Source organism: Mobula hypostoma, chromosome 1 (genome assembly GCF_963921235.1).
Source record: "Mobula hypostoma chromosome 1, sMobHyp1.1, whole genome shotgun sequence".
NCBI classification, from domain to species: Eukaryota; Metazoa; Chordata; class Chondrichthyes; order Myliobatiformes; family Myliobatidae; genus Mobula; species Mobula hypostoma.
In genome coordinates, this window is record NC_086097.1 from 238,820,019 (window position 1) to 238,832,626 (window position 12,608).

Sequence of the window (12,608 nt, forward strand, 5' to 3'; positions counted from 1 at the left end):
AATCGTAAGAGTACCGCAAATGCATTTTCAATGCAGAATACAATGGCCTGGTGAATGATACAGGACAGTAAATCCGGATACTATACTTGTGCCAATAAGCTACATCCTTTTAAATCTTGCAATAATGTAACAATTAAAACACCAGAAAAGCATAACAATTTGAGTATATCCATGAATAGCTGATTGGACATTGGCACTTTACTTGTCTTACCTTGATAGAATAACTTAAATCCATGTGCGCTGACAGCGAAGTCACTAGTAAGACGCAATGCAAACACAGACCCAGTGCTCGTCACAGGCGCAGGTATCTGAAAGCCAGTTAACCTACATCGGGGCAAAATAGAACACAATTCAGTAAGATCATATTCACAAAACCACATCCACAAATTTATCAGCAATCTTCTTACGAAACTAAAGCTCATTGTCTGAAATACTTCAGCGTTATTTTCTATCAGATGAATTGGTATCCTCTCCTTTGCCTGCAAGAGCCACCACCAGTGAAGCTGAGAAAAGATATTAACATCTTCTCAATTTATTATAAATGTAAAATTTGTAGAATATTTATTGACTGGGATATGCAAAAGATGGAATTTTCAGAGCCCTTTACAATGGAGAACGCATCCACTAAACTCAACAGATTCAGGAACAACTTCTTCCCCTCTGCTATCAGACTTCTGAATGGACATTGAATCCATGAACACTACCTCAGTACTTTTGATGGACTATTTATTTAATTAACATACATATATAATATACATTTCCTACTGTAATTCAATTTTTATTATGTATTGCAATGTACTGCTGCCACATAACAACAAATTTCACAACATATGCTGAGATATTAAACCCGATTCTGAGTCTGAGAAAATGTTGAGGCTAGCAATGTCGGCTCTAAGAGGAACTTTACCAGCATAATGACCACACACAAATTACTGGAGGAACTCAACAGGTGAGACAGCATCTATGGAGATGAACATCAGTTGACAATTTGGGCCCAGACCCTTCAACGAGACTGATGAAAGCTCCTGATGAAGGGTCTTGACCCGAAAGCTCGTCTGTTTATTCCTTTCCATTAATCCTGCCTGATCTGCTGAGTTTCTGCAACATTTTTTGTGTGTGTTGCTAAGGGTTTCCAGCATCTGCAAAATCAATTATGTTTATGATTTACCAGCATGATTACTCTTATATCTCAACACTTAACCATGACCACAAGCAGGAAATGTGTTAAAGAGCGATGGTTATAAATGGGATTCACTTTCTGAAATTCAGTACCTGAGAGTTCAATAACCAGCTGCTGTTCTATCATTGATTTGCTTCTTACTGAAGGTGACACTCTAACCTTCATAAATTGTTGCCAAGCAAGCTGTTGGGTCCAGAGTCTGAAGTTCCTTCAGAGCTTTATTTGGATGAATAACATTAAAAATGAGAGTAATAAACAATTTTACTTGCTATTTCTGTCTCCTATCTCTCTCTCTCTCTCTCTCATTCAATTTTAAGTTTGCTATTCCCTTATTTTGCTTTTAGAAAAAGAGATATCATTGAATTAATTATTGTGCTGCCTCGATTGTGCAGGTCAGTGCCAGAATCGGGAGGTATGGTAGCATAGTGGTTAGCAAGACACTTTACAATATCAGCGACCCAGGTACAATTTCTGCCATTGCTGTAAAGGGTTTGTCCATGGCTGCGTGGATTTCCTCCGGGTGCTCTTGTCTCCTCACAGTCCAGAGGACGAACTGGTTGGTAGGGCAATTTGTCATTGTAACTTGTCGTGAGATTAGGCTGGGGTTAAATCAGAGGATTGTTGGGGAGGTGTGGCTCGAAGGGCCAGAATGGTCTATTCCTGTTGTATCACAACAAATAAATAAATAAATAATCTGATAAAACACAATGTCTAAGTAATTGAGTGTGGCCAGATATATTTAGTAAACATGAAAAAAAAAATCAGAAATATTTAGAAATTATGAATAAAAATTAAATTGACGTACAATTTACATAACAATGCATGTTAATAAAATTATAAATTAATGCAAAATAACTAAACCAATTATCATTTTAATGGAGGTTGATCACTGCACTTGAAGTGAACTATGCCATATGAGCCAGCTGTTATGAAGCTAAGAAGCCACATATGAAACATAACAAATCCACTCATGTTGGTTAGGTACTAAATACCTTTAGATCTAGTACTAGGTCCTTGGGTAGAATAAGAAAGATCAAGCAAGTCTTTATACAGTAACTAAAACACACACACACAAAAAAAAACTAGTGAACTGATAAACCCAGGCATGGCCTTATCAGAGCCTTTGGATATTACAACTGCCCAAAGTATAAATCACAAAGCTTTCACGCCGTGCCAAAAACAGAAGTAAAATAACTTCAAGACAATTAACTGTTGTGACTGAAAGTCAAACACTATTTTTAGACAGTCATTTTATCTCTCTTGGACTTCAATGACAAATAAGTTTCAAAAAGTCTTTAATGGGAAGAAAAATATCAACTTTAATAGTCAATTTAAATACTTATTTATGAATATGCACTCTGTGGTTACTTTATTAAGCCCATCTACTCGTAAACACAAATTTTTAATCAGCCAATCACGTGGCAGCAACTCAATGCATAAAAGCATGCAGACATGGTCAAGAGGTTCAGTTATTGTTCGTATCAAACAACAGAATGGGGAAGAAATGTGATCTAATTTACTTTGACCATGGAATAATTGTTGGTGCCAGGATTGAGTATCTCAGAAACAGCTAATCTCCTGGGATCTTTATGCACATATTCCCAGAGTTTACATGCCTGAAGGACTTTAAATGGGTTAGAAAATACCCCCAGAAAAAAAAGAACACATAAGAGACACAAGAGACTTAAGGTACTGTAATCCAGAGCTAATATAAACTGCTGGAGGAACTCGGTGGAACAGGCAGTATCTGTGGGGGCAGAGGGTTAGTCTACATTTTGGATTGAGACCCTGCATCAAGACCCCACTTGACCAGCTGAGTTCTTCCAACTTTCTGCTTTTTTGTTCCATATGAAGAACTATGGGAACGATTTTGGGGCTCAGACTTTGCTTCTTTTCTAGTTTTGTATGGATGGTTTTGAAGACAGCATGGGGACTTAAGGCAACACACACAAAAGGCTGGATGAACTTAGCAGGCCAGGCAGCATCCATGGAAAAGAGTAAACAGTCGACATTTTGGGCCTAGGTCCTTCGTCAGTAATCCGGGAATTACGGGTCAGGACAGGGATGAGAAGGAGTTAGAGGGCAGGAGTAGTAATTGATGGGATGGGGGCAGGCGCCGGTGGTCGGAGTCCAAGTTAAAGCACTCCACTGTTTAAGGCCAGCAATTCCAGTGACAGATGTCAGGTTACAGGGGATAAGGACAAAGACCAGTGGTCACTGTGGTCAATAACTGAGGTTGGAGTGCCCCAAGGATGAGGATTAATTGTGCTCCAGATCAGAATGTTTATTGGATGTACTTGCAAGACCAGAGGTCAAGGCCCGGAGTTCAAAATCTTGTGTCTGACAAATCCTGGAGTCAATACCCAGAGATCTGTAAAGTTATGAGGTCAAAGTTCAGGGAATGGTGAGTCAAGAAATCAAAGCCCATCGGTCGAAGACCGGTCAGCAAGTCCGGAGGTCGAGGCCTGACGGTTGAAAAAATGGATCAGTGTGTCCAGAGGCTGGAGGTCTGCAAATCTGGGCAAAGGACCAGTTTGGTGAAGGCCCAATGTTTGAGATTGTGAGAGTCCATGGCCAAGGACTGGAGGTTAGAGGACCATGACAGCTTGTCCTGAGGTTGGAAGTCTGTCTGTGCGTGTGAGTGTATCAGTAGGTGGGAGGGTGAGAAAGGGGTTGTTGTTTTGTTGTTGTTGTCCCTCTTCTTGTTGTTGCTGCTTGTGTTATTCTGCTGAACGTGCAGGGCATGGTACATTGGCTCCAGAACGTACGACGATATTTGTGGGCTTCCCCCAGCACATTCTTAGGTTATGCTGGTTGTCAACACAAACAAGATTTTTACTGTATGTTTCAATAGACATGGGAAAAATAAGTGAACCTGAAACTAACTCAAAAATTCGACTGCATTTTCACTGAACTCCCTTATCTTGCACAGGCAGATTATATATAGGATGAATACACACAGTGCTGAGCAAAAGTCTTAGGCACTTGTATAGGGAGCCTAAGACTTCTGTTTAGTACTGTACACTCAGCATATATCAGCCTTTAAACCCACAACAGATAAGGGCAGGCAGGAGGAAACAGGGGCAAAGTCTTTAGTAGGGGGTGCACTCAAGGAAAATCAAGCCCATTAACTTCTGTGTGACATAAATATTACAGGAAAACTCTAAAAATCCAACATTCAATTTGGAAATCCCATTGTTTCAGCAGCTGTCCCGTATCTTCATACACCAAGTCATTGCTATCCATGAACTTCCTTTTCACTGATCCATGCACTCATGAGGGCTTACGTGTGACAGTAGGACCAGCAGAGGTTTTAGAAACATCTGGATCTGCTTTGCTTTTAGTTAGTTGCACGGTGGGTTTTTTTTTGGGGGTTTTTTTTTTCTTTTTTTTCCATTGATATATATAAAATCTAGTATACTATTATGTTATCTTGGTTTCTTATGCTTAAATTACATTGTTTGTAGTATTTTCTTTTTGGTATTGTTATCTTTTGGAATTTTATTATACTTTAACATTGTATTAATGTTTATATGGCTTACCTTTTTTGTATACTTACTCAATAAAAAGATTTAAAAAGAAAGAAAAAGAAACATCTGGATCAGAAACTTTACAGTAGATCTACAAAAAGGCACAGCAGTGCAGCGGTTAGTGTAGCACCTTCCAGCACCATTGATTGTGATTGTGGTTCAATTCCTGCCACTAACTGCAGGGAGTTTGTGCACTCTCCCTGTGACCACGTGTGTTTCATCCAAGTGCTCCAGTTTCCTCAATCATTCCAGAGATGTATGGGTTACGCCTAATAAATTGCAGGCATACTATACTGGTTCTGGAAGTATGGCAACACTCCTAGGCTTCCCCCAGCTCAATCCTCAGACTATGTTGTTTGTTGACACAAATAGCACCTTTCACTTTATGCTTTGATATACGTGTAACAAATAAAGCTAACCTTTCTTTCTTTAAGTTGAAACTCATGAGGTTCTGTTTCCAACTCTCACCTTAAGTTCACCAGACTTTAATTACCTGTTTCTCTTACATTCAACGTACAAAGTTCAAAGTAAATTTATTACCAAAGTACATATATGTCACTATATACAAGCCTGAGATTCATTTTCTTCCAGGCCTACTCAACAGATCTATAGAATAGTAACTATAACAAAATCAATGAATGACTGCCAAACTAGGGTTTTCAGCCAGAGTGCAGAAAACTACAAACTGTGCAAAAGAAAAAAGAGTAAACAATATAAATAAGTAAGCAGTAAGAGTCCTTGAAAGCTTTGTTGATGGTCTGACAAAAATCTTATGAATTTTGATCTGCTATTTAATATTGTTCCTTGAATTAGTCTGTGGAAGTCCTCCCATATGTTTGCACGTTCCCATTAGACAGCAGGGAGGGCCTCACAGGGTAACCTGGATTATCATGCCGGGTGCCACTATTGGCACTGGGAGATCCATCTGTTATTGTTACTTTGCATCAACTGGAAACAAATAGATTCTAAAGATATTTTATGGCACAGTTAAAAGGCAGTTACTTTGGGTCCTGAGTTAGGCTGGGCTATCTCAGGGTGGTGGGTTGACTTATGTCTCTACCAAAGGAGGTGAAAGGCGCTCCTTCCCTCTGCTAGCTTGCATATCACCCTTGGGCAAGCTGTAGCACCTGCATAAACCTTTGATTAGGGTCACGTGAAGTCATGGGAGTAGGTGGTGGATGGTCTTATGAGCAGCTGGTGCATATCTCAAGTCCTGGTTATGTGACCAATGACGCCATGCAGACAATCTCTGAAGAGTATTGATAATTGCTAGGTTCACCCATTTTGCAAAGACACTGCCCAAAACGCAATGGCAAGCCACTTCTGTCGAAAAATTTGCCAAGAACAATCATGGTCATGGAAAGACCATGATCGCCCACGTCATACGACACAGCACGTGACAAACAAATGATAGGTAAGAGAGGTGAATTTCCGGCCATAAGGGACTTATTAAAATACAGTCTAGTGGTTTTATGATCAACAGTGCAGCTTAATTCTTTAATTTCAGATTATTGAACTGATTTTAAATTCCCCAGCAATTATAGTTGGATTTGAACTCATGTCTATGAATTATTTGATCAATTACATTACCAATAATACTGTTTTATAAAATACCTTCAAAAAATCTAAATTGCTGTCTCCTCCTGGTTCCACTTTAATCATGTTGTTGGTTACATAGTCCATAACTCCAACAAATTTATCAGAGACAATTTCTGTTTCTTATATATGTATTTACCTGATCACATTGTTGTTTTCTTTTCCCGAAATTTCAAGTCAACAAGTCCTTATAATCAAGTGAAGCACTTTCCCTGATATGCATCCAGTATACACAATTATGAGGGCATGGATAGACTAAATGCAAGCATACTTTTTCTACTGAGGTAGCGGGGAGACTAGAACTTGAGGTTGTAGGGTGAAGGATGACGGGTGAAATATTTAAGGGGAACATGAGGAGAAAGTTCTTCACTCAGAGGGTGGAAAGAGTATGGAATAAGCTGCCAGTGGTAGTGGTGGATGCAGGCTTGACTGCAACATTTAAAAGACGTTTAGACAAGTAGATTGATGGGATGGATATGCAGGGTTGTGGTTCAGGTGCAGGTCGATGTTACTAGGCAGAATAACAATTTGGCACAGACTAGATGTTGTGGTGTTCCATGACTATGACTCTATCCATTTCAAACCATAATTTCCAGGTTTTTTCCCCCCCCACTCAATTCATGGAAACTTTTGCTGCCTTTAAATCCACATAGATATTACCACAATTGTAGCCATTAATTAAAAAAAAAACTAAGCGCTGGTTGAAGTTTAGGAATTCAAACTGAATTTTGGATGGGTGAGTGGACTCTCCCCCTGGACATAGCACATGGTCTGTTCTTGTACTTATCACAATAAGAACAGTTGTTGAGTTTAACAAACTTCCTCATCTGTCATTCTGGACCAAATGCTCGTCACAATACTGAGCTGGGTCAAAGGGCCTGCTTTCATGCCTCATAACTCTGCACAAAATGTCTCAAGAAGTCAGACTTCTAATTGTGACGAACAAAATAGTTAATATTGATAAATTTATTGATGACTTTCATTTGGTATAAAAAAATCCAACAAATCCTTACACAACTCAGTGTGTAGACATAGAAATCTAGGATTCACTTATGCATTCAGTGCAATGCAGTTCGTGAGCATTTTCTTACACGCCCGTTGGCTAGCCATCGGCACAATCCAGCCACTAAACCTGCTTCATAAAACGTTGCAGTTTAACGGAGACAAATCTGAATAGGGATACGTGACTAGAAATGAAATGAGTGAAGCCTCCATCGGTCAGGTCGACCATGGATTTTGCTTCCTACCTGTCTAGATACGCAAGCCAGGGCAGTATGAAATGGAGAGAAAACTGTTGCCCATGCAGCAAGCTCCCCCTCTCTGTGCATCTCATGAACTCAATGGAATGGCAGAGACCAATGCAGTTTGGTACTAGCAGCATCAAAGGAGTTGCCAGTCAGCGTTGAACTCAACGTAGGACTGCCTTAGGGGTTCCAGCTCCAGCTTATTTCCCTCAGGGTTTACTCCTGAAACCTTCCCCATGAGTAGATATAGCCGCAAGGCAGTGGAGGTTTGAAATCAGAGTTTTCCCTTCTCCTAGATGAGCTGCCAACCACGGCTGATGAGCCCCATCAGCCCAAAGCAACTGAATTTAAGGTGCAGGTAACCCACCTTTGCCCCTTCTCCTGTCAGTAGAAATGGTTCCACCAGGGTTAGCATGCACAATCCAGTTCTATTGACCTCAATAAATTCAAAAGCAATGTATTATCTGCAGATATTGCAATATTTAGCATTTAACAACCAGAGTAATTTCAATCGTAAAATTGTTCTGTTGATTTGGTTTTTGTTTTATTAAGCCAAAAAAAAAGCTTCTCGTTGACAATCAACAAACATGCACCTCAAGGATACCTGCTTGGCCCGCTGCTCTACTCTCTCTATGCTCATGAATGTGTGGCTAGGCACAGATCAAATGCCACTTATAAATTTGTCCATGACACAACTGTTGACGGCAGAATCTCGGATGGTGGCAAGGAGACATTCAGGAGTGAGGTAAATTTGCTGGTTGAGTGGTGTTGCAACAATAACCTTGCATTGAACTTCATTAAGACCAAAGAGTAGATTGAGGTCTTCAGGAAGGGAGAGTAGGGAGATCAAACACCAGTCCTCATCGAGGGATAGCAGTATAAAAAAGAGTGAGCAGGTTCAAGCTCCTGGGTGTTAAAATCTCTGAAGATCTATCCTTGGCTCATAGACCCATGAACACTACTTCATTATTTTGCTCTCCTTTTGAACTATATATTTATTTTATTAAAATATTTATTATGGCAACTTATGGTAATCTCTTTATGTATTGTACTTACTGCAAATACAACAAATTTCATGAGATATATCAGTGATAGTAAACCTGGTCCTGAATCTGAACAACAGTATGCAGTTCCAATATTATTTTTGTTCTGCACACTGAAAAATTACTACAGATTCTATACATGACCCTCAAGTAATGTCGGTGCAAATGCTGACTCTAATGTTAAATTTTGGACAAATTACAATCATGCCCCATGGCAGGAAAGGATTGCGGCTGGGATTTTCCACTTTAATGCTCTTGGCACATGTTGGAAGCACCTATCAGGGTATTCCGCAGATCCAGCCTGTTGTTTCATAGCTGTTGATTTTCACAGTTGGAAAATCACAGACCAGGACTGCAGGCTGTCCCAATGTGTGATCCAGACATGTGCCAGGAGCATGAAAGCTGACAGACCCAGCCTGTATCTGTCTAGCAACTTGGATCGAGTGAGCGAGCGAGTGAGAGAAATGCAATGAAGTAGTTCTACGCTGTTAACCTCTATCAGATTACATCTGTTCGAGATTTAATCCAAGCTAACTGTGAAATTTCGTTCACAGCCGAGATGTTTCCTATAGCAAGGGAGTCCAACACCAGTGTGCACCACCTCAGAATACACCCAGTTCAGAAGGGGGCAGGGCATGAGAAGAACCTCCTGGAGGGCTTGCTCCTGGGCCTGGCCAAGATGCCCATTCACGGGTCTAGGGGGTGGAAAGTGGAGGGTGCTGCCTGGCTGACTGCCTGCCCCTCTTCTGAGGACACATTCGTGCCCGGCTGTCCTTGGAGAGGGAGCACTCGGTCTCAATGGGTACAGTGGGGGACTTGCAGGAGTGGTGGGTCCCCGGGGCATTGACTGTTTTATAGACTGTAGTAACCATACTTTAATCTGAATATTCCTACTGTCTTGTAAATCTTGAATGTCTGTACCTTGTGTATTTGTAATGTAAATAAACTTCTATAGTTTTGTAAAAAAAAGTACAAATATATCACTTTAGACAATAGACAATAGGTGCAGAAGTAGACCATTCGGCCCCTCGAGCCTGCACCGCCATTCTGAGATCATGGCTGATCATCTACTATCAATACCTGGTTCCTGCCTAGTCCCCATAACCCTTGATTCCCCTATCCATAAGATACCTATCTAGCTCCTTCTTGAAAGTATCCAGAGAATTGGCCTCCACTGCCTTCTGAGGTAGCGCGTTCCACACCTCCACAACTCTCTGAGAGAAGAATTCAGATGACGGGGAATTTCTTTAGTCAGAGGGTGGTGAATCTATAGAATTCATTACCACAGAAGGCTGTGGAGACCAAGTCATTGGGTATATTTAAAACGGAGGTTGATAAGTTTCTTGATTAGTCAAGACGTCAAAGGTTATGGAGAGAAGGAAGGATAATAGGATTGAGAGGGATAATAAATCAGCCATGATGGAATGGTGGAGCAGACCTTATGGGCCGAATTTTGCTCTTCTGTCTTAGATAACAAGAGGCCATTCGGTATCAGATCCGTTGTGGAAAACATCATAAATTGAGGAAAAACTTTTTCCACCCAGAGAGTTGTGGATCTGTGGAACGCTCTGCCTCAGAAGGCAGTGGAGGCTAATTCTCTGGATGAAAAAGCTTTCAAGGAAGTGAAAGACCTCCTCCACTCAGCGAAGCTGCTTGTACACTATGACTCAGTCAAGGAGATCACCCTTAGATGCCATGCCTCACCCTATGGAGTCGGGGCAGTTCTCTCACATGTAATGGAGGACCGTTCAGAGAAGCCTATTGGTTTTGCTTCATGTACCCTGACAGCTGCTGAGAAGAGATATTCACAGCTAGACAAAGAAGGTCTGGCCATTGTCTTTGTGGTCAAACGTTTTCATCAGTCCCTTTATAGACACGTATTTACAACTTATACGGATCGTAAACCACTGATGAGACTGTTCAGTGAGATTAGATGCATTCCACCGCTAGCCTCAACCAGGATACAGCGTTGGGCTCTTACATTATCAACCTACCGGTACACTGTAGTGTACAGAGCGGGTGAGAATAATGCAAACGCTGATGCACTGAGTCGACTACCTTTACCTGAGTCACCTGTTAAGACACATGTGCCTCCAGAGACCGTGTTTTCATTGGAGAGGCTGTCGGAGACACCTGTAAAGGTGACCCAGATCAAGTAGTGGACAGAGAGGGACCCAGTCCTGTCCCAAGTCAAGACTTTTCTTTTACAAGTTTGGCCCAGAGTCATGGAAGGAGAGGAACTGAGGCCTTATGCCAAAAGCAAGACAGAACAGTCTGCAGGATGGCTGCATTTTCTGGGGGGGTTCCTCCCTCTGGCCATTCACAGATTGTGGAGGAAATTCAGGAGACTCATCCAAGGGTGTCTCAAATGAAGAGCCTTGCAAGATCCTACGTTTGGTGGCCAAGAATGGATCAGGATCTGAAGAACAGGATAAAATCATGCACACAATGTCAGACTAATCAGAATATGCCACCACCAGCTCCTTTTCACCCATGGGAATGGCCAGACCACCCCTGGTCTAGGCTATATTTGGACTTTGCTGGCCCTTTTATGAGGCAGGTGTTTCTTGTAATGGGAGATGTGCATTCTAAATGGATTGAAGCTCACATCATGAGCAACATCACAGTCCCCTCAACCATAGACAAACACAGGCAAGTGTTTGCAGTATACGGGTTGCCTGACACTCTGGTCACTGATAACGGCCTGACGTTCACCAGTGAGCTGTTCAGTGAGTTCATGCAGCAGAATGGCATTCATCACATTCGGACGGCCCCTTTCCACCCAGCCTCCAATGGTTTGGCTGAGCGGGCTGTTCAGACAGTGATGGAAAGCCTGAAGCGGATGACAGGGGACTCTCTTAGCATTCGGCTTTCACATTTCCTGTTTAAATACCGCCTCACGCCACAGACTACGACTGCCCGCACTCCAGCAGTGACGCTGATGGGGCGTAGGCCCAAATCAAGATTGGAGCTGCTGTGCCCGGACATGAAGGCAAAAGTGAGACAGACTACTGCGGAAGCATGTCCACCAGTGACTTTGCCAGAGGGTGAGATGCCGGCAGAGGGGTCGGGGTTCCCTGAAGAGGATGGACATTTTCACGCAGACACACAGACCCCTCTCATGCCCCCAACACCAGATCCACCCAAAACACCCTCACCAGCGGTGCCTGCTGGGTCACCGGGGATAGTGCGCAGATCACAGCACACTCGTAAACCTGACAGACTGAATCTTTGACGGAACAGTTTTTTTTTTGTTGTTAGATTGAAAGTTGAACCTGTCATGCTTTCCAGATGTTTTGTATTGGTAAACTGTTGCTGAGATACTAGTATATGTTTTCAGGGGTACGCACGTTAATAACACCACTGCTTTTATTTCCTAGTTTTTTTACATTTGGGGAATGTTGGATCTTAAAGGGGGAGAAGGTTGTAATGTGAGCATTATTAAAAGTAAGTTAATACTAATTAGGATAATGAGGGGTTTACTTCCATTCTTTTTACTTCCGGTGTGCTTTGTATATAGTGTTCCTGCCATGCCGTACAGGTTGTGAAAGCCCCTGTATGTACATAACGGTTTTGATGTTTGAGATAAAGTTGTTTCTTGCATGAAGTTGTCGAGTGTGTCTTTTTCAAAGTAGATGTTACCACAGATAGGAATGAGGGGGTTAGCTATGAGGAAAGATTGAGTCACCTGGGACTAATACCTGATTGAATTCAGAGTGGATCTCATAGAATCATACACATTTTGCAAGGGATCAATAAAATAGGGGTAGAAAATTTGTTTCCACTAGTAGGTGAGACGAGAACGAGGGGTCATACTGTAGGTTCAGGATTCAAAGAACAGATTTAGTTGGAGATGAGGGGAAACTGCTTTTCCCCAGAGAGTAATGAATCTGGGGAATTCTCTGTCCATGGATGTAGACCTGCACCCTCTGGTTGTAGACTCACGCACGAAAGGAAACAGCTAGTCGGTGAACCGTATTTCACTGTTATTGAGGATTAAATCACCAACAGATGT

The 12,608-nt window shown here is 41.8% G+C and overlaps 1 protein-coding gene across 1 annotated transcript in view; it reads right to left on the bottom strand.

The window, feature by feature from the left end:
* The window catches only part of csmd3b (CUB and Sushi multiple domains 3b), a 2,345,756-nt gene that overhangs the window by 1,871,898 nt on the left and 461,250 nt on the right, over positions 1-12,608 (bottom strand). The window contains exon 3 of the mRNA XM_063066157.1: positions 212-324. Within this exon, the coding sequence (XP_062922227.1) occupies positions 212-324 (113 nt within the window). The remainder of the gene's footprint in view (positions 1-211; positions 325-12,608) is intronic.